Source organism: Dendrobates tinctorius, unplaced genomic scaffold, assembly GCF_039654945.1.
Source record: "Dendrobates tinctorius isolate UK_male_01 unplaced genomic scaffold, ASM3965494v1 ptg000062l, whole genome shotgun sequence".
NCBI classification, from domain to species: domain Eukaryota; kingdom Metazoa; phylum Chordata; class Amphibia; order Anura; family Dendrobatidae; genus Dendrobates; species Dendrobates tinctorius.
This window is the reverse complement of record NW_027361730.1, coordinates 26978038-27005372: the sequence shown is the minus strand read 5'-3', so window position 1 is coordinate 27005372 and position 27335 is coordinate 26978038. Positions and strand designations below refer to the sequence as shown.

The 27335-nt window shown below is 44.6% G+C and overlaps 1 protein-coding gene across 1 annotated transcript in view; it reads right to left on the bottom strand.

Annotated features, from left to right (window-relative positions):
* ARIH1 (ariadne RBR E3 ubiquitin protein ligase 1) overlaps positions 1–27335 on the bottom strand; it is an 84381-nt gene that overhangs the window by 3672 nt on the left and 53374 nt on the right. The window contains exons 8-13 of the mRNA XM_073579443.1: positions 19395–19437; positions 19179–19250; positions 18165–18295; positions 17273–17330; positions 9212–9472; positions 2699–2811 (exon numbers count right to left, since the gene is read on the bottom strand). Coding sequence (XP_073435544.1) covers positions 2699–2811; positions 9212–9472; positions 17273–17330; positions 18165–18295; positions 19179–19250; positions 19395–19437 — 678 coding nt within the window. The remainder of the gene's footprint in view (positions 1–2698; positions 2812–9211; positions 9473–17272; positions 17331–18164; positions 18296–19178; positions 19251–19394; positions 19438–27335) is intronic.

Genomic DNA, 27335 nt, shown 5'->3' with positions numbered 1-27335 from the left:
AAAAAAAAAAGTTATGGCTCTGGGAAGAATGGGAGCAAAAAATGCAAAACCAAAAATACCCCTAGTCGTTAAGGGGTTAAGATGCAGATTTTATCTAAAGAAAGTGAATGAGATTTATTTATTTATTTTAAAATCTTGACAATCCCATAATGCACAGCAAAAAGAGTGTGAATTGATTCGCACTTCTTCAGCTGTGTGCACACGTCCGGAATTCCCACGGCGTTTTTGCCGTGTTTTTTCTCCACGAAAACGATGCAAAAACGCATAAAATAAGCAAGCCATTGTAGTCAATGGCATTCCGCACATGCAGAATCGCATTGCGGAAAAATACGCAGCATGCCCATTCTTTGTGCGGAATGGCGGGAATTCCGCACACATAGGAAAGCATTGTTCCGCTTACTTTCCGCATGTGGCTATGGCCACCATGCGCAAAGTACGCGGAAAATGTGCGGATGGGTACCCAGGGTCTGGAGGAGAGGAGATTCTCTTCCAGGCTCTGGGTACCATATCCCTGTAACAAATAGAATTAAAATTAAAAAAAAATGGTGATATTTTCACCTTCCGGCTTCCCACGCAGCGTCCCCCGATCCTCACGATGCTCCCGTTCCCAGCGATGACTTGCGACAATGACCTTTGATAAAGCCGTGGTCTCGCGAGACCGCTACGTCATCAAAGGTCATTGTTGCAAGGCATCGCAGGGAACGGGACTTGCCGGGAGCATCGCGGGACGACAGAAGGTGAGAAAAACACCATTTTTTACATTATTTTTAACTTTATATCTTTTTACTACTGATGCCGCATAGGCAGCCTCAATAGTAACAAGTTGGTCACACTTGTCAAACACTGTTTGATGAGGAGTGTGACCAACCAGTCAGTTTTCCAAGCGATGCTACAGATCGCTTGCAAAACGCTAGTTAAAACGCGGGAATTATGCATGCGGAATTCTAGCGTATTTCCTGCAGCAGGGAGTTGCGGAATTCACGTTGAAATTTCCACAGCAACTCTGCAACGTGTGCACATAGCCTTATTCCATTGGCTGGATGGACAAGAAAGGGGGTATCACCTCTTACCTGCCGACACCAGCAACGCTGCTTTTGATTAGCCAGCCTATAGTGACGTCATCATTGCAGCGGGACGCATGTGATGTCGAGCTAGGCCTGCTAGTCTAAAGAAGGGCATTGGACACCGCCAGTTAAGTAGCGGCACTCTTTCTCCTGTTCAGTGGTCACAGACTACTGTTGTGGTAGATAAAAAGCTTGACATGTAAATAAGCACCAACTCTAAAGGCCCTTTTACATTTAGCGATGCACCAGCGATCCAACCAGCGATCCGACCCGGTCAGGATCGCTGGTGCATCGCTAAATGATCGCTAGTGAGCTTTCATACAGAAAGATCTCACAGCGATGCAGCAGCGACGCAGCGCACGATACTTACCTTTCACACACAGCGATCCTGCGTCCTCCCGCCCGCCTCCACGCGTCGCTGGACGTCACAGCAGGAAGCCCAGCAGGAAGCACCCGACGAGAAATGGAGCCGGACATTCTCGCGCGATCAGCGATGAGCAGCGGGGGAGCCGGTCGCTGGTAAGTATCACACATAGCGATATCGCTAGCAATATCGCTATAACGTCACAAAACCAGTGACGTTTTAGCGATATTGCTAGCGATATTGCTTAGTGTAAAACCCCCTTAATAGCAGATATTTATTCTGGAGACCCTGCTGTGTATCTGACCTAGTGTGTACGCACACTAAATGGAAAAAAGGTGAATGTAAATTACAACATATCCCTTTTGTTCTACTACAGCTATGCAATCTGGGGATAATGTGTGTAAGCAGCGCCTCTACTAGAATAATGTAAATAGTCATCTGTCATTGCCCCCCTCCTCCAATGACAAGAAGGTGGACGTGCCAACACACCTCCTTAAGCCCCCGTTACACATAGTGATATCGCTAGCAATATCGCTGTAACGTCACCGATTTTGTGACGTAGCAGCAATATTGCTAGCGATATCGCTATGTCTGATACTTACCTCCGACCGGCTCCCCCGCTGGTCGCGCGAGAACGTCCTGGACCATTTCTCGTCGGGCGCTTCCTGTGGCGCCGACGAGCAACGCGTGGACGCGGGTGGGAGGACGTCAGGATCGCCGAGTCTGACAGGTAAGTAGCAACCCCCGTCCCTGCTATGTCGCTGGTGAGATCTGCCTGTGTGGCGGCTCACTAGCGACCACTTAGCGATGCACCAGCGATCCATATCGTTGTCGGGATCGCTGGTGCATCGCTAAGTGTAACGGTACCCTTAGCCTGCACAGCACATAAAAGAATGGAGCTAGTCAAAACGCTCCAGTTACAGATAATATTTAACATGTTTTTGTGTATAGGCAGTGACATGGAAAAGGGAAAAAAAAGAAAAAAAATTTTTCCTAAAAAAAAATAAATGTGGTTTTCAGAAGGTTATATCATTTGTAATGTCTGAGTTTGAGTTATCCTCCTCGTTCCAAAACATACTAAGGCTTCCAATTAAATGAATTCAAGTGGGTGTTGGAAGATAGATAGCCCCCTCTTCACTCCATATTTGTGAGAGGGGGGAACATTGCAAATGTGTGTTGTTTTCTGATAATACATTTCATTTCATGTATTATAAATTGAAGACGACAAAATAAAAAAGTGCACAGTAGCACAAATACCAAAGGTTCTCACCTGTACTTATCTTGTACTTTTTGCTTAATGTCTTGAAGAGAGTCCTGGGAAATATCTCGCTCCAGATATCCAGACAGAACTTCTGTTGCATTCTCTAAATCTGCCTGATTATTCTGCACATGAGGAAAAGTGAAGATGCTAAATATATGATCGTCTTAAAAGCTAGATCTATGCAAAATGTAGAATATATATCACACTGATCGCTGACTAGTATTTCGCTGAAGCAGTTCACTGTTTATTGGAGCAGCATCATTAACATAACTCTTATTGTAATTTATTAAAACTGAACATCCACTTATATATTAGTTATTGGATCACAACAGGTTTTTCTGATTCCCAGCTAACTTTACTTCTGTAAAATGGCCAGCTTCTCAAAACTTTGACGAGCCCAACATGGCAAAACAGCAGAAATCCCCACAAGTGACCATATTGGAAACTGTACCTCTTGAGATATTCATCCAGAGGTGTAGTGACTATTTTAACCCTCAGGATATTCACAGAATTGTATAACATTGGGCTGAGTCAATGGAAAGATACCATTTTTCCCACTAAAATGTTGCTTTGGTCACAAGTTTTTAATTTTTAAAAGGGATAATAGGAGAAAATGGACTGTACAATGTTATGTAATTTCTCCTAAGTCAGCCAATACTCCATGTGAGGCACAGTGTAAAGCTAAGAAGGGGCACCAATTTGGAGTTCAGATTTTGCTGGAAAGGTTTAGGGGTGCCACGTCACATTGGCAGAGATCCTGAGGTTCCAGGAAAGAAAAACCCCCCCATAAGTGATCCCATTTTACAGCCTACGCCCCCCTCCAATGAATTCATTTAGTGGTGCAGTGAGCATGAGCCTCACAGAATTTTATACCAATGGGCAGTAAAGACAGAATAATTACATTTTCACCACTAAAATGATGTTTTATCCCCAAGTTTTTAACTTTTACAGGGGCGAATAGAAAAAAAAACAAAAAAAAAAAAAACAGTTTGTTGTACAATTTCGCCTGTGTGCCCCAATACCCTACATGTAAATCGGGAACTACATTTCAGGCATAGTGCAAAGCTCCGAAGGGAAATGAGCACCACATTATAGTGCTATAGGACGCAGGTACCATGACCCACTGGAAGAGCCCCTGAGGTGCCAGAACAGCAGAAATCCCCATAAGAGACCCCATTTTACAAACTACACCTCTCAATTTTTCTAAGGGTGCAGTGATCATATTGATACCACTGGTGTCACAGAATTTTATACAATTGGTCAATGAAGAAAAAATCATTACATTTGTATCACAAAAATGTAGTTTAGTTCACACAATTTCTGCTGTACGTGGAGATACCCCATTTATCCGGCATTCTTCGCTGCGCTCTTACATTGGGCTTTCCATCTAAATCTTCAAGTGATGTGATTCAGATGAAACCCCTGAGGGATTCATTCACTATAATGAGGCAGCAGTTACTCTGGACTCAGTCTGGCCTCTGTTCAACGGTGTCCTTTTTATAGGTGCGCAAAACTGTGGCCGACTACTCATTAATGCACGCTTAAAAAGAAGGACACCGCCAAATCATAGGACAGCCAAAGTCCACAGCATCTCCATCTGCCTCATTGTAGGGAATATTCAGTTGAGGGTTCCATCTTACTCACATACTTCAGAAATTTGCATGGAAACCCCGAAGTAAGCGCTCAGCGCAGAGTGTAGACAAAATGTGAGCCGATCCTTACTGCAATTTTTGGAAGGCAGAATGAACAGAGAACAAATCAATAGCAGGTGAAGAATTGGTTTTATTTTTACACCGTTTCTCGTGAGGAATAAGTGCTTAAAAGACGCTTTTTATTGGCATCGTCATGTTTTAAGCACTAACATTATTCTAAATTTTTCCAATAGTCATGTGAGATCTTGTTTTTTCAGGGACGAGTTGATATTTTTTACCAGTACTATTTTCAGGCATTTTTTGATCGCTTTCGATTCTGATTTTTGCAAGGCAGAATGAATAAAATCCAGCAATTCAGGATTTTTTTTTTTTTATGCTGCTCACCGTGTGATAAAATTGATAAGATAGCTTTATTCTTCAGGTCAGTATGACCACTACTACAGCACTACTATATCATTTATGATTTGCCGCTTTTACACAATAAAAACTATTTCATAGATAGAATATAGCACTGCAGAATCTTTTTTTTTTTTTTTTTTTTTTAAAGAGCTATTACTGTAACTCTTTTACCCCCAAGGGTGGTTTGTATGTTAATGACCGGACCAAGTTTTACAATTCTGACCACTGTCCCTTTATGAGGTAATAACTCTGGAACGCTTCCATGGATCCCGGTGATTCTGACATTGTTTTCTCATGACATTTTGTACTTCATGTTAGTGGTAAAATTTCTTTGATATGACGTGCATTTATTTGTGAAAAAAACGGAAATTTGGTGAAAATTTCGCAATTTTCCAACTTTGAATTTTCAAGCCCTTAAATCAGAGATATGTCACACAAAATACTTCATAAGTAACATTTCCCACAAGTTTACTTTACATCAGCACAAATTTGGAACCAAAATCTTTATTTTATTTTTTTTTAGGAAGTTATAAGGGTTAAAAGTTAAAGGGAATCTGTCACCCCATTTTCGGCCTATAAGCTGCTGCCACAGCCATCAGGGGCTTACCTACAGCATTCTATAATGCTGTAGATAAGCCCCCGATGTAACCTAAAAGAGAAGAAAAACGAGTTAGATTATACTCACCCAGGGGCAGTCCGGGTCAGGTCCGGAGGGTGTCGCGGTCCGGCGCCTCCCCTCCTCTTTGCTTCCCGTCGCGGCTCCGGATGAGGTCCAGCGTCTGCGCACTGCAGTACTCACTCTGCCCTCAACAGGACCATGCATACCAGGAAAGGGGGGTGAGGGGGACCATGCATACCAGGATGGGAGGGGTGACGGGACTATGCATACCAGGAAAGGGGGGTGAGGGGGACCATACATACCGGATGGGGAAGGGGGGGGTGACGGGACCATGCATACCAGGAAAGGGGTGTGAGGGGAACAACGCATACCAGGAAAGGGGGGTGAGGAGGACCATGCATACCAGGAAAGGGGGGATGACAGGACCATGCATACCAGGAAAGGGGGGTGAGGGGGACCATGCATACCAGGATAGGGGGGGGGGGGGTGACGGACCATGCATACCAGAAAAGGGGGGTGAGGGAGACCATGCATACCCTGCAGGATAGGGGGTGGCGGGACCATGCATACTAGGAAAGGGGGGTGAGGGGGACCATGCATACCAGGATGGGGTGGTGACGGGACCATGCATACTAATAAAGGGGGGTGAGCAGACCATACATACCAGGAAAGGGGGGGTGAGGGGACCATGCATACCAGGAAAGGGAGGTGAGGGGGACCATGCATACCAGGAAAGAGGGGTGGGAGGGCCATGCATACCAGGATTGGGGGGTGAGGGGACCATGCATATCAGTATTGGGGGGTGAGAGGACCATGCATATCACGATTGGGGCGTGAGGGGACCATGCATTCCAGGTAAGGGGGGTGAGGGGACCATGCTTACCAGGAAAGAGGGGTGAGTGGACCATGCATACCAGGATTGGGGGGAGAGAGGACCATGCATTCCAGGATTGGGGGGTGAGGGGGACCAGCACATCAAGATTGGGGGGTGAGAGGACCATGCATATCAGGATTGGGGGGTGAGGGGACCATGCATATTACGATTGGGACGTGAGGGGACCATGCATACCAGGAAAGGGGGGTGAGGGGACCATGCTTACCAGGAAAGAGGGTTGAGTGGACCATGCATACCAGGATTGTGGGGTGAGAGGACCATGCATTCCAGGATTGTGGGGTGAGAGGACCATGCATTCCAGGATTGGGAGGTGAGAGGACCATGAATTCCAGGATTGGAGGGTGAGGGGGCCATGCTTACCAGGATTGGGAGGTGAGGGGGCCATGCTTACCAGGATTGGGAGGTGAGGGGACCATGCATATCACGATTGGGGGGAGAGGGGACCATGCATATCAGGAAAGGGGTGGTGAGGGGATTATGCCCACCAGGATTGGGGGTGAGAGGACCATGCATACCAGGATTGGAGGGTGAGAGGACCATGAATTCTAGGATTGGAGGGTGAGGGGGCCATGCTTACCAGGATTGGGAGGTGAGGGGACCATGCATATCACGATTGGGGGGAGAGGGGACCATGCATATCAGGAAAGGGGTGGTGAGGGGATTATGCACACCAGGATTGGGGGTGAGAGGACCATGCATACCAGGATTGGAGGGTGAGAGGACCATGAATTCCAGGATTGGAGGGTGAGGGGGCCATGCTTACCAGGATTGGGAGGTGAGGGGACCATGCATATCACGATTGGGGGGATAGGGGACCATGCATATCAGGAAAGGGGTGGTGAGGGGATTATGCACACCAGGATTGGGGGTGAGAGGACCATGCATACCAGGATTGTGGGGTGAGAGGACCATGCATTCCAGGATTGGAGGGTGAGGGGGACCAGCACATCAGGATTGGGAGGTGAGAGGACCATGCATATCAGGATTGGGGCGTGAGGGGACCATGCATACAAGGGGTAACGGGACCATGCATACCAGGAAAGGGGGGTGAGGGAGACCATGCATACCAGGAAAGGGGGGTGAGGGGACCATGCTTACCAGGAAAGAGGGGTGAGAGGACCATGAATTCCAGGATTGGAGGGTGAGGGGGCCATGCTTACCAGGATTGGGAGGTGAGGGGGCCATGCTTACCAGGATTGGGAGGTGAGGGGACCATGCATATCACGATTGGGGGAGAGGGGACCATGCATATCAGGAAAGGGGTGGTGAGGGGATTATGCCCACCAGGATTGGGGGTGAGAGGACCATGCATACCAGGATTGGAGGGTGAGAGGACCATGAATTCCAGGATTGGAGGGTGAGGGGGCCATGCTTACCAGGATTGGGAGGTGAGGGGACCATGCATATCACGATTGGGGGGAGAGGGGACCATGCATATCAGGAAAGGGGTGGTGAGGGGATTATGCACACCAGGATTGGGGGTGAGAGGACCATGCATACCAGGATTGGAGGGTGAGAGGACCATGAATTCCAGGATTGGAGGGTGAGGGGGCCATGCTTACCAGGATTGGGAGGTGAGGGGACCATGCATATCACGATTGGGGGGAGAGGGGACCATGCATATCAGGAAAGGGGTGGTGAGGGGATTATGCACACCAGGATTGGGGGTGAGAGGACCATGCATTCCAGGATTGGGGGGTGAGGGGGACCAGCACATCAGGATTGGGAGGTGAGAGGACCATGCATATCAGGATTGGGGCGTGAGGGGACCATGCATACAAGGGGTAACGGGACCATGCATACCAGGAAAGGGGGGTGAGGGAGACCATGCATACCAGGAAAGGGGGGTGAGGGGACCATGCTTACCAGGAAAGAGGGGTGAGAGGACCATGCATACCAGGATTGGAGGGTGAGAGGACCATGAATTCCAGGATTGGAGGGTGAGGGGGCCATGCTTACCAGGATTGGGAGGTGAGGGGGCCATGCTTACCAGGATTGGGAGGTGAGGGGGCCATGCTTACCAGGATTGGGAGGTGAGGGGACCATGCATATCACGATTGGGGGGAGAGGGGACCATGCATATCAGGAAAGGGGTGGTGAGGGGATTATGCACACCAGGATTGGGGGTGAGAGGACCATGCATACCAGGATTGGAGGGTGAGAGGACCATGAATTCCAGGATTGGAGGGTGAGGGGGCCATGCTTACCAGGATTGGGAGGTGAGGGGACCATGCATATCACGATTGGGGGGAGAGGGGACCATGCATATCAGGAAAGGGGTGGTGAGGGGATTATGCACACCAGGATTGGGGGTGAGAGGACCATGCATATCAGGATTGGGGGGTGCATTATTGCATTATTATTAAAACTTCAGAAATAAACTACATACATATTCTAGAATACCTGATGTGTTAGAATTGGGCCACAATCTAGTGTACATATAAGCAGTCTTCCACAGAGTGTCCACATCGGACATTACCTTTCTGAATCCTGCTCATATAGGTACCATACACATGGTCAGGTTTTAAATACATAGGTTAGGGACTGCTGTGATATGGGGATACCTTGACGTTTGGTAGCGCAGCTTAGTATACATTTTTTGCAAAAAAAGCTATCAACCAAATCCCCTGTTTTATCTTTTTATTAGCACTTGCTGTTTACTGTTACTTTTTTACAGCAGAGTAATTTTATAAGTTTGTTATACTGTGTTTCTCTGTGTTTCAGACTTGAGCCCCAAGCCTGGACAATCCCTTTAAACACCACCTACTTTGGACAATTTCAAACAGATTTCTGGCTCCTTTGTTACAGAAACTTATTTTTCAATAGCAATTCTGTACCTTTTAACTAAATACTACCTTGCCTTAGAATACCTTGCACGCAAACTTATTGGTTGAGCTATACCTTATGACTTAAGTCTTAACCGCAACACAGAAGTTTAAAAAACAAAAAACCCTCACCTCAAAGATAATCGACTGGTTGTTCTTCTTGAGGTAGAACGCGAAGACGTAAGTGTACATGAGCGTGGAGCGGCACTGGCACAGCACGTCCACAGCCTTTTTCAGAAACTGCACTTCAATCCATGACATATTATGTTGCTGCATCTCCTCCATCTTCTGCTTGACTTGGGCATATAGTTTGTGCTCAAATCGCAAGCTCTGCATGTGGTTCATGTAGCGATTGCAGTAGAACAGATATCTTTGTAAGGCTGCTCTGGATCGCTGCACCAGTAGGATGAAGTACAAAAATTAGTTCTTTCTTAAGGATTGCAAAGTCTTATAGTACAACAAAATAAATAGAAAATCTTAATAAAGCAACAGCATAAAACATACCATAACCTTGCCTTTTTATTACCCATATACAGGTGTTTCTCACAAAATTAGAATATCAATACAAAAAGTGAAACTCCTATATTATATAGAGTCATTACAAACAGAGTGATCTATTTCAAGTGTTTGATTTCTGTTAATGTTGATGATTTTGACTTACAGCCAATGAAAACCCAAAAGTCATGATCTCAGTAAATTAGAATACTTTACACCAGCTTAAAAAATGATTTTAAAATCCGAAATGTTGGCCTACTGAAATGTATGCTCAGTAAATACACTCAATACTTGGTCGGGCTCCTTTTGCATCAATTACTGCATCAATGTGGCGTGGCTGAGGTGTTATGGAAGCCCACGTTGCTTTGATAGCAGCCTTCAGCTCGTCTTCATTGTTGGGTCTGGTGTCTCTCATCTTCCTCTTGACAATACCCCATAGATTCTCTATGGGGTTAAAAGGTCAGGGGAGTTTGCTGGCCAATCAAGCAACGGGACACTGCTGTTTGTAACCAGGTATTGGTACTTTTGGCAGTGTGGACAGGTGCTAAGTCCTGTTGGAGAATGAAATTTCCATCTCCAAAAAGCTTGTCGGCAGAGGGAAGCATGAAGTGCTCTAAAATTTCCTGGTAGACGGCTGCGTTGACTTTGGTCTTGATAAAACACAGTGGCCCTACACCAGTAGATGACATGGCTCCCCAAAGCATCACTGATTGTGGAAACTTCACACTAAACCTCAAGCACCTTGGATTGTGTGCCTCTCCACTCTTCCTCCAGACTCTGGGACCTTGATCTCCAAATGAAGGCAAAATTTACTTTCATCTGAAAACACCACCTTGGACCCCTGAGCAACAGTCCAGTTCTTTTCCTCCTTGGCCCAGGTAAGACGCTTCTGGCATTGTCTATCGGTCATGAGGGGCTTGAAACAAGGAATGCAACACTTGTAGCCCATGTCCTGGATACGTCTGTGTGTGGTGGCTCTTGTAGCACTGACGCCAGCAGCAGTCCACTCCTTGTGAATCGCCTTTACATTTTTGAATGGCCTATTCTTAATCCTTTCAAGGATGTGGTTATCCCGGTTGCTTGTGCACCTTTTTCTACCACACTTTTTCTTTCCACTGAACTGTCCATTAATATGCTTGGATACAGCACTCTGAACAGCCAGCGTCTTTAGCAATGACCTTTTGTGGCTTACCCTCCTTGTGGAGTGTGTCAATGACTGCCTTCTGGACATCTGTCACGTCAGCAGTCTTCCCCATGATTGTGGAGCCTACTGAAACTAACTAAGGGACCTTTTTAAACGCTTAGGAAGCCTTTGCACGTGTTTGTTAATTATTCTAATTTACTGATATAATGACTTTTGGGTTTTCATTGGCTGTAAGCCATAATCATCATCATTAACAGAAATAAACACTTTAAATAGATCACTCTGTTTGTAATAACTCTAAAATATAGGAGCTTACCTTTTTGTATTGAAGAACTGAAATAAGTTAACTTTTTGATTATATTCTAGTTTAATGAGACGCACCAGTATACAGGGAAATGCATAGGAACATTTCCTTTTCCTCCAATATATATGAGAGAGAGAACATAATGTATGTAAACATGTATATCATTATATACTATATATATATATATATATTATTGTATTACATCTCCTTTAGGTGGCCATAAGGCAGGTAGATTATAGTGTATAATACGGGCACAGTACCCATACCTCCTGCAAGTCTAGTATCCAAATTGAGATCATAGAACCCAAATTAAATTTAAGTTGTTTTTCGAGAACAATGGGACGTATGGGAAATTGCCTTTCCCAAATCGCATCCATTTATAAATTAGGCAATTTTGGATAATAATGAGGTTTGCATACACAGCTAAATTTTTCATTGGGATGTGAGTGGCAGTGCTGATGTTCTGTCTACACATAACTGTCAGGATGCATGTTTAATCAGCAGATATCACACTTCTATCCTACAACATATGACAGGAGCATAAACTTATCAATTGATCCTGCTTCCCAGCAGGTATGTTTACATATGATGCCACTGCAATCTTTACATTTCCTTAACCCCTTAGCGACAGAGCCATTTTGCAGCTTAGGCCTGTTTCACACATCAGTTTTTGAGGTCAGCTAAAATCCGCCAAAATGGCGGAAAAAGGATCCGCGGGCAACGAAACACCAACCGGAGCCACTGTTCCATTGGTGCGCTGGGATCCGCCGTTAAAGGAACCGCGCCTGGGAAGAAAAAAAAAAAACCTCATACCGGCGATGTAGCGGTATCTGGGAGCGGGCATCTGCATGTCGAGCGGGCATGGTGATGTCGCGGATCTCGCGGGAGCAGTGAGGTCGCGGGCACGGAGATGTCGGGAGCGGAGATGTCGCGGGAGCGGTGAGGAGAGAAAAAAAAAAATATATATATATATATATATATATATATATATATATATATATATATATATATATATATAGAGAGAGAGAGAGAGAGAGAGATTTTATTGGCGCCCGGAAGGGTTAATGGTGAAATTAGCGGACCGTCAACGAAAAAAAACCTTGCATGGTCCGTTTCATCCACCCGGGAGCCGCTAAAATCTTGGCGGATCCGTACAAAAACAGGTGTGACGGACGACCATCAGTCAAGATCCGCCAATAATGTAAGTTTATGGGTGAAAAAAAAAAAAACCGGATCCGCCCCTTTTTTGGCGGATCCGTTTTTTTTAAAAATTGGCGGATCTTGACTGATGGTAAAAAACTGGTGTGTGAAACAGGCCTTAATGACCAGGCCAATTTTTACAATTCTGACCACTGTCACTTTATGAGGTTATAACTCTGGAACGCTTTAACGGATCCCGCTGATTCTGATATTTATTTTTTCAGGACATTTTACTTCATGTTAGTGATAAAATTTCTTCTATATGACTTGTGTTTAGTTATGAAAAAAATGGAAATATGGTGAATTTTCAAACTTTATTTTTTTGCCCTTAAATCAGAGAGATGTCCCACAAATTTCTTTAGGCTTTGTGCCCACGATGCGATTTTTAAGCGTTTTTGCCGCGATTTTTGGCACAAAAACGCTGCGAAAACGTTTAAAAATCGTATACAGAACGCACCCCATGCATTCCTATGGCATTCCGCACATGCTGTGCTAATGCTGCGCTTTTTTCCACGGCGGAAACGCATCGCGGAAAGAAATCACAGCATGATCATTCTTTTGTGCGGAATCGCAAAGAATTGCCGCGATTCCGCACCCATAGGAATGCATGAGAATCGCTTACTTCCCGCATGTGGCTATGCCCACCATGCGGGAAATTAAGCGTCTCATGTGCGGTTGGTACCCACGGTGTGGAGGAGAGGAGACTGTCCTCCAGGCCCTGGGTACCATACCCCTGTAAAAAAAAAAAAGAATAAAAAAATCGGGGTATATTTACCTTCCGAAGTCCCGCGCTGCATTCCCGGCCTAAGCGTTCCCAGTAATGCCTTGCGGCAAGGTCCTGTGATGACGTGGTCTCGCGAGATCGCTATAGTAACGCGAGACTACGTCATCACAGGTCTCGCAAGGCATTACTGGGAACGCTGAGGCCCGGGATGGCAGCGCGGGACGTCGGAAGGTAAATATACCCCGATTTTTTTATCATTTTTAACATTTTATCTTTTACTATTGAGGCCGCATAGGCGGCCTCAATAGTAAAAAGCTGCTCACACTTGTCAAACACTATGTTTGACAAGTGTGACCAACCTGTCTATCACTTTCCAAGCGATGCTTCAAATCGCTCGGAAAGTGGTTGAGAAAATCGCGGCAAAATCGCAAACAGAATCGCGGTAAAATCGCGGTGAAAAACCGCACGATTTCTGGGAAGGAGTCCGGTTTTCAGTGTGCGTTTTAACACGAAATACAGCAAAAATGCCAATAATGATGAGAAAATGACAATTAATTCTCACCCAAATATGTATAATGTACTGTATAACAGCAAGTGAGATAAATATAACTTTTAATGCATAGCTTAAAAATTACCAGACCTAAAGTGTCACCAAATAGTGATTAAAATGAGATGCCCATACACTGGGTGATCCCCAAGGGATAATTGAAAACACCCAAAAGCATCAAACAGGAATATAGAATGCAGCTAGTATAACATCCAAACAGCAATCTATATATATTGGATACAGCATAAAAAATAGCAGCAAAATGCCATAGCCAATTGCACTCATATGTTTATATACTGGCTAGACCAAAAAAAGGGGGTTCATAGCCACCAATAGATGAGAATAATGAAAGGAACGATCTCACCAATATTTTGCAGACGGTCGGGCGTCTCCAGGGATACTCATCATACATGTGGAGAGGCAGCGATGGGAGTACAATACCCTGTCACATCCCTCATAATCTGACCATTACCTGATCCCCAGGCTCCTGCCCTGACAAGGGCAGTCCACAACTAGCCCTAAATTGCACAAGCCCTACACTTTCCCTTAAAGGAGTGTCCCAACGCGTTTCATCCAAGTAACTTTTCAGGGGACTAACTTGTTCAAAAGTGCCACAGTGCTAAAGCTAAGAGACATACATCCTCCTGCTCTCAATGCTATCTGACAAAATCGCGAACAGAATCGCGGTGAAAAAACGCGCGATTTCTGGGAAGGAGTCCGGTTTTCAGTGTGCGTTTTAACACGCAACGTGGGCACATAGCCTTACAAAACATTTCACCGATGTTTACTTTACATCAGCACAAATTTGTGAACAAAACTTTTTTTGTTAGGAAGTTATAAGGGTTAAAAGTTGACCAGCGATTTCTCATTTTACAACAAAATTTGCAAAACCATTTTTTTTTTTTTTTTAGGGACATATTTAAAGTCATTTTGAAGGGCGTACATGACAGAAAGTACCCAAAAGTGACACCATTCTAAAAACTGGACCCCTCAAAGGTGCTCAAAACCACATTCAAGAAGTTTATTAATCCTTTACGTGCTTCACAGGAACTGAAGAAATGTGGAAGGAAAAAAATTAACATTTAACTTCTTTTTTGGCAAAAAAATTTACTTCAGAAGCAATTATTTTCATTTTCACAAGTGTTAAAAGAGAAAATGAACCACAAAATTTGTTGTGCAATTTCTCCTGAATACGCAGATACCCAATATGTGGGGGTAAAACACTTTTTGGGCGCACGGCAGAGCTCGCAATGGAAAGAGCGCTGTTTGACTTTTTCAACACAGAATTGGCTGGAATTGAGATCGGACGCCATGTTGCGTTTGGAGAGCCCCTGATGTGCCTAAACAGTGGAAACCCCCAACAAGTGACCCCATTTTGGAAACTAGACCCCTTAAGGAACTTATCTAGATGTGTGGTGAGCACTTTGAACCCCCAAGTGCTACACAGAAGTTTATAACGCAGAGCCGTGAAAATAAAAAATCTTTTTTTCACAAAAATGATCTTTTCGCCCCCAAATTTTTATTTTTACAAGGGTAACAGGAGAAATTAGACCCCCAAAGTTATTGTGCAATTTGTCCTGAGTACGCAGATACCCAATATGTGGGGGTAAACCACTTTTTGGGCGCACGGCAGAGCTCAGAAGGGAAGGAGCGCCGTTTGACTTTTTCAATGCAGAATTGGCTGGAATTGAGATCGGATGCCATGTTGCGTTTGGAGAGCCCCTGATGTGCCTAAACAGTGAAAAACCCCACAAATGACACCATTTAGGAAACTAGACCCCTTAAGGAACATATCTAGATGTGTGGTGAGCACTTTGAACCCCCAACTGCTTCACAAAAGTTTATACCGCAGAGCCGTGAAAATAAAAAATCATTTTTTTGCTCAGAAATGATTTTTTAGCCCGCTATTTTTTATTTTCCCAAGGGTAACAGGAGAAATTGGACCACAAAAGTTGTTGTGCAATTTTGTCCTGAGTACGCTGATACCCCACCACATAAGTAGGGGGGGGGGGAAAACCACTGTTTGGGTGCAGGGAAGTGCTCGTAAGGGAAGGAGCGCCATTTTGGAATGCAGACTTTGATGGAATGTCCTGCGGGCGTCATGTTGCGTTTGCAGAGCCCCTGATGTGCCTAAACAGTAGAAACCCCCCCACAAGTGACCCCATTTTGGAAACCAGACCACCAAGGAGCTTATCGAGATGTGTGTTGAGCACTTTGAACCCCTAAGTGCTTCACAGACATTTATAACGCAGAGCCATGAAAATAAAAAAATAAAAAATCTTTTTTTTTTTTCCACAAGTTATTTTTTAGCCCCCATTTTTTTTTATTTTCCCCAAGGGTAACAGGAGAAATTAGACCCCCAAAGCTGGTAAATAGTGGAAACCCCTCAATTCTAGCTCCAACCCTAACCAACACTAATTCCAACCCTAAGCCTAATTCCAACCCTAACCGAAAAATGAAAATAAATATATTTTCTTTATTTAATTATGCTTCCCTAACTAAGGGGGTGATAATTGGGGGGGGGGGGGGGGATTTTTACTATTTTTTTATTTTGATCACTGTGATAGGGTTTATCACAGTGATCAAAATGCATATTGAATGAATGAATGAAATCTACCGGCAGGCAGATTCGGCGGGCGCCCGCCCTTTTTTTCCAGGACCAAGATGGCGGTGGCCACCGGAGGAGGCAGGAGGGTCTTAGGACCAGGGCTGTGGAGTCGGAGTCGTGGAGTCGGTGCTCATTTTGGTGGAGTCGGAGTCGGAGTTGGAGTCGGTATAAAATGGACCGACTCCGACTCCTAAAATATATAATAAATTGGGTACAGTAATTCAATGCAGGATGTGCTGAATATTTTTTCATAGGAGTTTGGGAAAGTTATGAAATGTCCTATAAATGGCTGTTATATTCCTGATCTAAGGCTACATTCACACACAGCGTTTTTCCTGTGTTTTTTGAGGATACGTTTTTCAGCTGCAAAAGCTGATCATCTTTTTAAAAAAACTGCATCACCTGAAAGGTTTTTGAGCTCATAGATAATGTTTTCAATAGCAAAAGCAGATTAGAAATCTGCTCTATCTATCCATTTATCCATATCTGTCTATCCATATCGTATCTGTACCAAAAAGAATGAAAACCGGGTAGTACACCAATATATATTCTGTTCTATCTAAATATCTTGATTATTGGATCATAAAAATGATTAAATGTCTGAGGTTCACATTGTACTACAATAAATTTTTCACTTAAATATAAGCAATATATGTGGGAGTCGGAGTCGTGAAGTCGGAGTTGGAGTCGGTGTAAGGGAAATTGAGGAGTCGGAGTCGGAGTCGCAGGTTTGGCTTACCGACTCCACAGCCCTGCTTAGGACCACGAGGAGGTACGGGGGGGTGTTAATCGAGGACCCTATTTCTCTCTCCTCTGATGTGCGGTCACATCAGAGGAGAGAGAAATGAAATGCAAAATCACGTCTTTATTGGCGATCGCAAAAGCGGGGTTGGTAAAAACCGACCCGAATCATGTTCTCTGGGGTCTCGGCTACCCCCGGTAGCCGAGACCCGGGAGAAAATCCGACTCTGGGGGGCGCTATTTACTTTTTCCACAGCACCGTTAATTAACGGCGCTGTGGTTTAGGTACCCTTAACTACCGCCGTTAAAAGGCGTATCGGTGGTCGTTAAGGGGTTAATAGATATGGAAAGGAGTGGCACCAAACAAACCCTTTAAAGAAATGCAAATATTGTAGGTCCACAAACTGAGTTTGCCATTCCACGTGCTTACCTCTTGTGCATCTCGGGCAGCTTTTGCGTCATCTTCATTGTAGCGATTACAATTATACCTGTAATATTTGGATATAGTTATCACAGCAAATAGCAAAAATAGCTGAAAACTCTGATATAAAGGATTACACTGTTCAACAGCACAGGTGTGTAAACAGATTATTATCTCTTGTCAGTCGATAAATGCTCATAAATAGGGAATCAATATTGGCAGTCTGCTGGAAAGACAATTTAAAGTGAACCTGTCAACAGGATTTTGCTACATAAACTACAGTGTCAGATCGGCGCTGTTACACTGATTAAAATGATACCTGAGTTGAAGAAAGCTGTCTTGTGGTTGTTGCCTAATCTTTGTTTGCAGTTAATCAGATACTTGTGCACTGAGGCGGCCCGTGCACAGTAGCATCTATCTGCATGCAATGCCCTTAATCTGTGCATGCACCGCCACCATTTTGTTGGAGCAAAAAAACATTTGGCTCCAGCAATATGGCATCAGCATTGGATCATACGCAGCAGCATCTATCGGCAAGTGATTTTGCTGGAGTGATTTTTTTTTTTAAAGACCACAATATTAACTGCGCAAGCGCAGTATTTACAATAGGAGGCAGTTTACTCAAGGTTGAATGACCTGTAATTTAAGCCGACAAGGATGACGATAAGGCCTGAGCGCCAAAAAAAATAGATCTGCCCACCCCGAAGCACAAGAATCCCATTAACTGAGAACTGAAAACAAAGATTTAACAACAGTTTACTTGGCAAAATCCTGATGACAGGTTCGCTTTAACTACCTCTCAAATAAACTCATCAGGCCAGTGATCGAGAAAATGATCACAAAAAATTTAGACCCACAGTTTTGATGGTTCTATCAAAGCTTCAAACAGCATTATTCTTACCAAGCTGATCCATGGGGCTCCCAAGGACCCAAACACACCCAGCAAAACTCAGCTTTGCAATTTTGGTTCCGACACACCATATGATTACAGCCTCCATCTTTCTCTATGGTAACATGACATTTGGGACACTCCTAGTGAGGATGAAACAAAAATAAAAGTGGTATTTTCTATTTTCTATGAGTTCAAATACAGACATAGTAAATATTTTAGATTTCTAACTAAAAATATTAAAATGAATGACTGGAGTGGGATGAGATTCATACAGGGTACCAAACCGAGCGTTTTAATTTAAACATGCACTCCCAATAAGGTTTTTATGGGCTAAACCTGTATGAATGTATGTGTAGTGACGTGTAAGTATTAATATGATCATTGATCATCTATCGTATCCAGTTTCCAGCGCCACTCCAGTCCTCTTCTGGGTCACACGACAAATATTCTGACTTAAGTGCTCACAATGGGGTTATGTATGAGCCAGAAGTTGCTATTACAATGTAAGCCCATGGAGCCTCTTTCTGACATACCATAGGCTTACATTTTAAAACTGACTTCTGGCTCACACTGAGCCTTTTTTGATCCAGATTGTCTGAACTTCAGTCACGTGACTTAGAAGAGAATAGTACACTACATAAACATTCACACAGATTTAGCCCATAAAATGTTAATCGGCGTGCTCCTTTAATAGGTTATTCCTGACATTGCAAATTATCACGTATCCACAGGGCAGGTGATAACTTGCTCATCAGTGTAGATCTGACCACGAGGATCCCCACTGACCTCGAAATGAGGCTCTGATATGCCCCAGTAGAGCAGTCTGGAGTATGAACAACTTTGCATAATTCATGGTCTATTGGCCTGGCTGAGACAGCTGAGGATATTGCTAAAAACCTTCACATTAGTGGTGTAACAGCAGAAAGGTGGATTGTAAATGTATAAAACAATGCAAATTAACATAGTATTCAGGGTCTGAGGAATGTTACGCTAAAAAGTAAACATCAGTAAAATACCACTTACCTTTGTGTTAGCTGCAATCCAATTTGAGGTCTCACTATCATCATCACACTTCTTAATCCATTTTTTTAGCCACTGGGAAACAAAAAAAAAAATCACATTCAAAACGAGCGTATAAGTTTCTTCTATTCCCTTTATGATAGATTAATACTTCTATACGCAATACCCCAGAAAAAGAATTAGGCAATGAAAATTGGTATATTTACTAAATGGACTTACCTTGCATTTAACAGGATCATGCCAATTCTCTCCACAATTGAAACTATTAAAAATAGAAAATTATCAATTGTCATTATCTATAGGGTTTATTTAAATATCTAAAAAATAGGCATTTTTGTGTACACACCGTAAAATCCTTTTCTCCGAGCCACTCATTGGGGGACACAGGACCGTGTGTGTATGCTGCTGTCAATAGGAGGCTGACACTAAGTGAATACAAAAAGTGTTAGCTCCTCCTCTGCAGTATATACCACCCACTGGCTCCGGATTGAACCAGTACAGTGACCAAGCAGTAGGAGATTAACATCATCAATAGGTACAACATGTCAAACCAGAAAAACCATCATAGCCAACAGGCCAAAAGGGTGGGTGCTGTGTACCCCAATGAGTGGCTCGGAGAAAAAGATTTTACGGTGAGTACACGAAAATCCCTATTTCTCCTTCGCCACATTGGGGGACACAGGACCATGGAACGTCCCAAAGCAGTCCCTGGGTGGGAAATATAACAGAGTAAACTCCCAGCACCCGCTACCTAAAGGTGTTCTACCGCTGCCGGCTTAACTCGTCTACCCAGGCCCGCATCTGCTGATGCCAGAGTATGGACATTATAATGCTTTGAGAAAGTGTGCAGGCTAGACCAGGTCACCGCCTTGCAAACCTGCTCTGCAGATGCTTGTTGCCGAATGGAAGACGAAGCACCTACCGACCAAGTGGAGTGTACCTTGATCCCCGCTGGAATAGGCTTGCCCCTGACGCGGAAAACTTCTTGAATAGCCAACCAAATCCATCTGGCTATTGTCGACTTAGAAGCGGCCAATCCCTTCCGTTGCCCCTCCGGGAGCACGAACAGCACGTCAGTCTGACGAAAAGACGTCGTCCATGACACGTACCTTCTGAGAGCCCTCATAAGATCCAAAGAGTGAAGAGCTTTATCCACACGGTGCACCAGTGCTGGACAAAACAAGGGTAGAACAATATCATCGTTAAGGTGGAATGAAGACACCACCTTTGGAAGGAAATGAGGGGATGGCCTGAGGACCACCTTGTCTTGGTGAAAAGTCAGAAAAGGAGCTCGGCAGGAAAGAGCAGATAATTCCGAGACCCTTCTGATCGAAGTAATCGCGACTAGGATGGCGACCTTCCATGAGAGGTGGGAGAGAGATGTCCTGCAACTGTTCAAAAGGAGATTCTTGCAGGACACCTAGGACCAGATTAAGGTCTCAGGTGTCTAGGGGCGCTCTATAGGGAGGCACCACATGGGAGATTCCCTAAAAAAAAAAAAGTTCTCACCTGTGGTTTGGAAGTGATCTTACGATGGAACAGGACAGACAAGGCCGAGCCCTTTGAGGGAGCTCGGAGCTAGGCCCGAGTCCAGGCAGAACTGAAGAAATTCCAAAATGATGGGAATGTTGAAAACCAAGGGAGGCCGACCTCTATTTCTGCACCATTCGAAAAAGATTTTCCAGGTTCGATGCGCACCGACACTTGCTTTCAAGCATTGATCATGGTGGAAGCTACCTCACAGGAAAAAAACGGGGCCCCAGAGTTCTGGTCGTAAATCAGACCCTGAGAAAGCAGGTACGGTCGATCTGGTAGTCGCCAAGGGACGTCTGCGACCAGTTGGACCAGTTCTGCGCACCAAGCTGGGCGTGGTCAGTCCGGAGCAACTAGGATCACAAGTACCCCCTCCGCCCTGATCTTCCTGATGACCTTCGGAATCAAGGGCAAAGGTGGGAACAGGTAGGGAAGACGGAAGCGACTCCACGGAAGGACCAGGGCCTCCACCTCGATGGCTCTCTGGTCTCGGGACCGGGCCACAAACTCGGGCACCTTGGCATTGAACCAGAACGCCATCAGGTCCACGTCTGGAGTTCTCCAGCGAAGACAGATCTGCTGGAAAATCTCCGGATGGAGAGACCACTCTCCCGAGGCTAGGCCTTGACGGCTGAGGAAATCCGCGGCCCAGTTTTCCACTCCTGAAATGTGAACGGCCGAGATAACTGAGTGGTTCTGTTCGGCCCAGCGAAGGATGTGTTCCACCTCGCGCATCGCAACTTTGCTGCGAGTGCCCCCTTGATGATTAATATAAGCCACAGCCGTGGCATTGTCCAACTGGATACAGATGGGGCGGCCTGCTAGGAGACAATGGAACCGCCGCAGGGACAGTCGAATTGCTTGGATTTCCAGGACATTGATGGGAAGACGTGAGGAGACCAACTCCCTTGGGCAGTATGAAGACGAAAACAGGCTGGCATCGGTAGTGACCACCAGTCAATGGGCAGGGAGAAAAGACTACCCTTGGAGGGAGGGAGAACCGGAGCATCCACCACTGGAGTGCCTGCTTGACCGGGGGGGAACGACAGCCTGTGAAGTACAGTATTCAGGTGCACAGGACATCTTGCTCTTCAGACTCCTTTTTGTTGTTTACAAGATAAATTTTGTAATTAGGTGAAAGTTCGCAGCTGTTATGAAACTAGACTGTTCTAGCTTGTACAAGATATGAGATGTGAGACCCTAAAAGAATGTGCTATTGTTCTATTCTCTACGTCACGTAACTAGGGACGTATTCCGGTTTTCTTGCAATATTATTTTTTTTACTAGGGGGCAGATTTATAATCACAGTTCCGCTCCAGAATACAATTCCAAGATGATGGTCAGATGGTTCTTACGTTATATAATCCCTATGTAGATGGGGAAACAGTGAGGAAATCTGTATTTTTCATGCCTTTCCCACAGATGCCACAAGGGGCCCAAAACAGTCCCAACCAGTTTGCAAAAAAATATATGAACAGGTGTCTTTTGCCATTGCGGCCATTGTTAGACTCCTTAAGTATCTGGCAGCACTGAACTGTCAGGTTTCGGCCTCGAGACTTCAGTTCTGCCTTGGTCAAGTGATATTCTTGGGTCACTGTCTCCTTCAGGGTGCCAGACACCTCGCAGAAGAAAGAAAAATAGCTGTCAGCTTCCTTCCTTTCCCAAAAGATGAAGCTGAACTCCAGCGCTTTCTTGGACTATGCACTTATTGTTGTCAGTGGATACCGGATGCATCCCGCATAATGCAACCCCTTTACAATGCCTTGAAAGACGGTATAATGAATTATAAGGGAAGATGGCCGTAATGAGAATTACCTCCAATATGATTGTTCCCAACTTCTGACTGAAGAACCAGCTACTCCACCAAATGTCAGTGAGAATTCACTCCCAAATCCCGATCTGGTGTTATACACGGATGGTTCAAGATATGCTGATGAGTTTGGTAGATTCCACACGGGATATGCTGTTACCACAGAGGACACTGTAGTGCACGCAGCTGCACTCCCGCCCTGACAGTCAGCACAAGAAGCAGAACTCCAGGCTCTGTCTACTGCATGTACTTTGGCCAAGAACAGACGGGCTAATATATACACGGACTCACGGTATGCATTTGGTGTTGCTCACGATTTTGGGGCTCTATGGGCCAATCGAGGGTTTATTACTACTGCCGGAACCCCAGTGAAAAATGCTGAAGCTGTTAAAACCCTCATGGACTCAATCAAATTACCTACTCAGGTGGACATTATCAAAGTTAAGGCGCACGGTCCTAGGAACAGTCCACAGACTGTTGGCAACGCATTTGAGGATATGCAAGCAAAAGCCGCTGCTCTTTTACCTGTTGAACCAACCATACCAACTATGGTGACCACATGCTCTCAGCGTAAACAGTTACAAGAAGCACTGACCCTACGAGAACCTGATGATCTACAACAGACTGAAGTTTTCTGTCGGACCCCGGGAGACCGCTTAATGACGATGCAGAGAATGTCTCCAAAGGAAGAGGTGAAGCAATGGAAGACTGATGGGGCATGTATGGATAATGGTCTCTGGAAAAAGGACCGACTTGTGTGTCTCCCTAAGCAGATGTACCCTGCTATTGCCACATGGGCACATGGACATACACATCGAGGAAATAATCAGGCCCTCGCACTGGTGCAAAAATTCTACTGGGCCCCAGTTCTCCAGTTGGCCGGAAGCATTCCCTGTTACCAACATGACTGCAAAAACCACAGCGAAGAAACTGGTGATGGAAGTCATATGCAGATATGGGGTTCCAGAAGTTGTTGAAAGTGATCAAGGCCCGGCCTTTTCTTCTCATGTGTACCAACAAGTTCTGACAATGCCTGGATCCACTGTAGCCCTCCATACTCCGTACCACCCACAATCCAGAGGGAAAGTTGAGAGGTTGAATGGCACACTGAAGGGGCAATTGACCAAAATGATGCAGGAGACTACGGCTCCATGGCCAGAACTCCTACCCATTGTACTATACCATATCCGTACTACCCCTATTGTAAAATATGGCCTGTCCCCAAATGAGATATTGTTTGGTGCTAGGCCCCCAGTTGCAAATTTCCAGCCTCAGCAGTTATCAGAAGAAACTGACCGTGCTTGTCCAATATGTTATTCAGCTTAGCAAGATTTTTTACTAACACCCATGCTCTAGTTTCCTTTTTTTTTCCAGATTCAGCAGAAACCGACACCTATTATAACCTGAAGCCTGGTGATTTGGTAGTCGTGAAAAGGCATGTCAAGAAGCATGGACTAGAACCCTTGTATGACGGTCCCTATCAAGTTCTCCTCATCACCCAACAAGTCAATAGCAAATGAAGGGGACATAATGTTTTGGTTTTTCGCATTTTCCATATTATTATTGATGGAAGTTAAAAGTTAAAGTTAGAAGATATTCAAAGACTCAGAGATCAATACGATAAAGACAATGATCGTAATAAGAACAGTTGGTGGTCAGACACCTTTTCCTTTCTCAATCCAGCTAATTGGTTTAAGGGAATTGGGGGCTGGGTAGCTGGGATCTTACAAAGCTTGTTACACATTGCTACCTGTATCCTTGTTGTATATGTGATACTAAAACTTGTTCTTTGGTGTATTCCTGCATGTATTAGGAAATTCTGCACTAAGACAGCTAATGAGGATACCAAAGGAGTCGTTGCCCCTGCTTTTCTCTGCACCGATCTCAAAAGGCTACTTGATGAAGATGTTGAAGCCAAGCACATGGCTACCTACAAAAGATCTGCACCACCTTTATCAAAAATTGTTATTCGTAAATTGTAGTATACAGGGGGGATGGGTGCGCCGCGACAGCCATGACTGATAACACGGCATCAGTCATGTGAAGACCAGTACCCCTCGAGCTTATGGCTTGGGATAGCACTTCTGATGCTGCATGTGTGTTAACAAAATTTATCTAGGGGGGACTGTGAAGTACAGTATTCAGGTGTACAGGACATCTTGTTCTTCAGACTCCATTTTTGTGCCTGCGACGCCGTTTTGTTGTTTACAAGATAAATTTTGTAATTAGGTGAACGTTCGCAGCTGTTATGAAACTAGACTGTTCTAGCTTGTACAAGATATGAGACCCTAAAAGAATGTGCTATTGTTCTATTCTCTACGTCACGCAACTAGGGACATATTCCGGTTTTCTTGCAATATTATTGGCTTACAAAGGGAATTTAAGTTATTGGTAGTTGAGAACTTTGCATAATTAAGCAAAATGTTATAAAAGAAGTGACTAAAATAAAGGGGCTTAGTGATCTGCCTAGATCCTCCCGTACAGAGACCCCCGTCTCCGTGTGGTCATTTGAGTTGCTAGCAAGGCCCTGTGAATTAATTTGGAAATCACTGGATCAACCGTGAAGGGTTAATTTAGCCCTCCCTAAATAGCTACCCCGACAAGCCAACACGGTCGATTGAGGGAAAAGGAGCTTTTGTCCCATGTGTCCAAAAGTGTATGATGAAGAGGACGAAGATGCAGCTGCGCAAATGGAATTGCTTCCATTGCGGCTACCATCTTCTCGAGGATCCTCATACCGAAATAGATGGAACAAGGAAACGATTGACAAAGTGCTCGGGCCCCCTGCTGAAGTGCTAAGACCTTGTCCCGTGTTAGAATCACTAACCCTCGGCAAGCGTCCAGAATCATGCCCAGGAAGGAAATCTGCTGAGCTGGAACGGGAGAAGATTTGTTCAGGTTGAACAACCAGCCTAGCCGAGAAAGGGTCTGGATCCCCTACATCTGGACTGTTTGGGGCGAGCCTTCCATGGCTAGTTGGGTTAAAGTGAGGCCTGTGGACTCCTATCCTTGTGAGCGGGGCGCCCAGAATCGGGGGAGGTGGCCATAGAGGACCACCTGTAATTGCTGCGAAAGGACAGGAAGCACATCTGCAGCTGTCGGCGGATAGGGCGGCTAAGGCCTGTTTTACACTTCAGTCTTTGTTTCAGTCACAATCCGTCAAAGTGTTGAAAAAACGGATCCTGTGTAGATTGCAAAAAACTGATGCACCGAATCAGTTTTTTTTACGGATCCATCGAAGCAGCAGTTGCAGTATTTTTAACCCCTTCACCCCCAAGGGTGGTTTGCACGTTCATGACCGGGCCAATTTTTACAATTCTGACCACTGTACCTTTATGAGGTCATAACTCTGGAACGCTTCCATGGATCCCGGTGATTCTGACATTGTTTTCTCGTGACATATTGTACTTCATGTTAGTGGTAAAATTTCATTCAAATAACTTGCGTTTATTTGTGAGAAAAACGGAAATTTGGCGAAAATTTCACAATTTTCCAACTTTGAATTTTTATGCCCTTAAATCACAGAGATACGGCACACAAAAAACTTGATAACTAACATTTCCCACATGTTTACTTTACATCAGCACAATTTTGGAACCAAAATTTTTTTTGTTAGGAAGTTATAAGGGTTAAAAGTTGACCAGCGATTTCTCATTTTTACAACACCATTTTATTTTTAGGACCACATCACATTTGAAGCCACTTTGAGGGGTCTATATGATAGAAAATACCCAAAAGTGACACCATTCTAAAAACTGCACCCCTTAAGGTGCTCAAAACAACATTCAAGAAGTTTATTAACCCTTTAGGTGCGTCACAGGAATTTTTTTGAATATTTAAAAAAAAAAAATGAACATCTAACTTTTTTTCATAAAAAAAATACTTCAGGTTCAATTTTTTTTATTTTACCAAGGGTAACAGGAGAAATTGGACTGCAAAAGTTATTGTGCAATTTGTCCTGAGTACGCAGATACCTGATATGTGTGGGGAAACCACTGTTTCGGTGCATGGCAGAGCTCAGAATGGAAGGAGCGCCGTTTGACTTTTTCAATGCAAAATTGGCTGGAATTCAGATTGGACGCCATGTCACGTTTGGAGAGTCCCTGATGTACCTAAACAGTGGAAACCCCCTACAAGTGACCCCATTTTGGAAACTAGACCCCCCAAGGAACTTATCTAGATATGTGGTGAGAACTTTGAACCCACAAGGGCTTTACAGAAGTTTATAACGTACAGTGGTACAATTAAAAAAATCATATTTTTTCCACAAAAATGATCTTTTCACCCCAATTTTTATTTTCCCAAGGGTAACAGGACCCTAAAAGTTATTGTGCAATTTGTCCTGAGTACGCTGATACCCCACATGTGGGGGTAAACCACTATTTGGGCGCATGGCAGAGCTCGGAAGGGAAGCAGCGCCATTTGACGTTTTTGGCTGGAATTGAGATCGGACACCATGTCGCGTTTGGAAAACCCCTGATGTACCAAAACAGTGGAAACCCCCCACAAATGACACCATTTTGGAAGCTAGACCCCCTAAGGAACTTATCTAGATGTGTGGTGAGAACTTTGAACCCCCATGGGCTTCACAGAAGTTTATAACATAAAGCCATACAATTAAAAAATCATATTTTTTCCACAAAAATGATCTTTTCACCCTCAATTCTTATTTTTCCAAGGGTAACAGGACCCTAAAAGTTATTGTGCAATTTGTCCTGAGTACGCTGATACCCCACATGTGGGGGTAAACCACTATTTGGGCGCATGGCAGAGCTCGGAAGGGAAGCAGCGCCATTTGACGTTTTTGGCTGGAATTG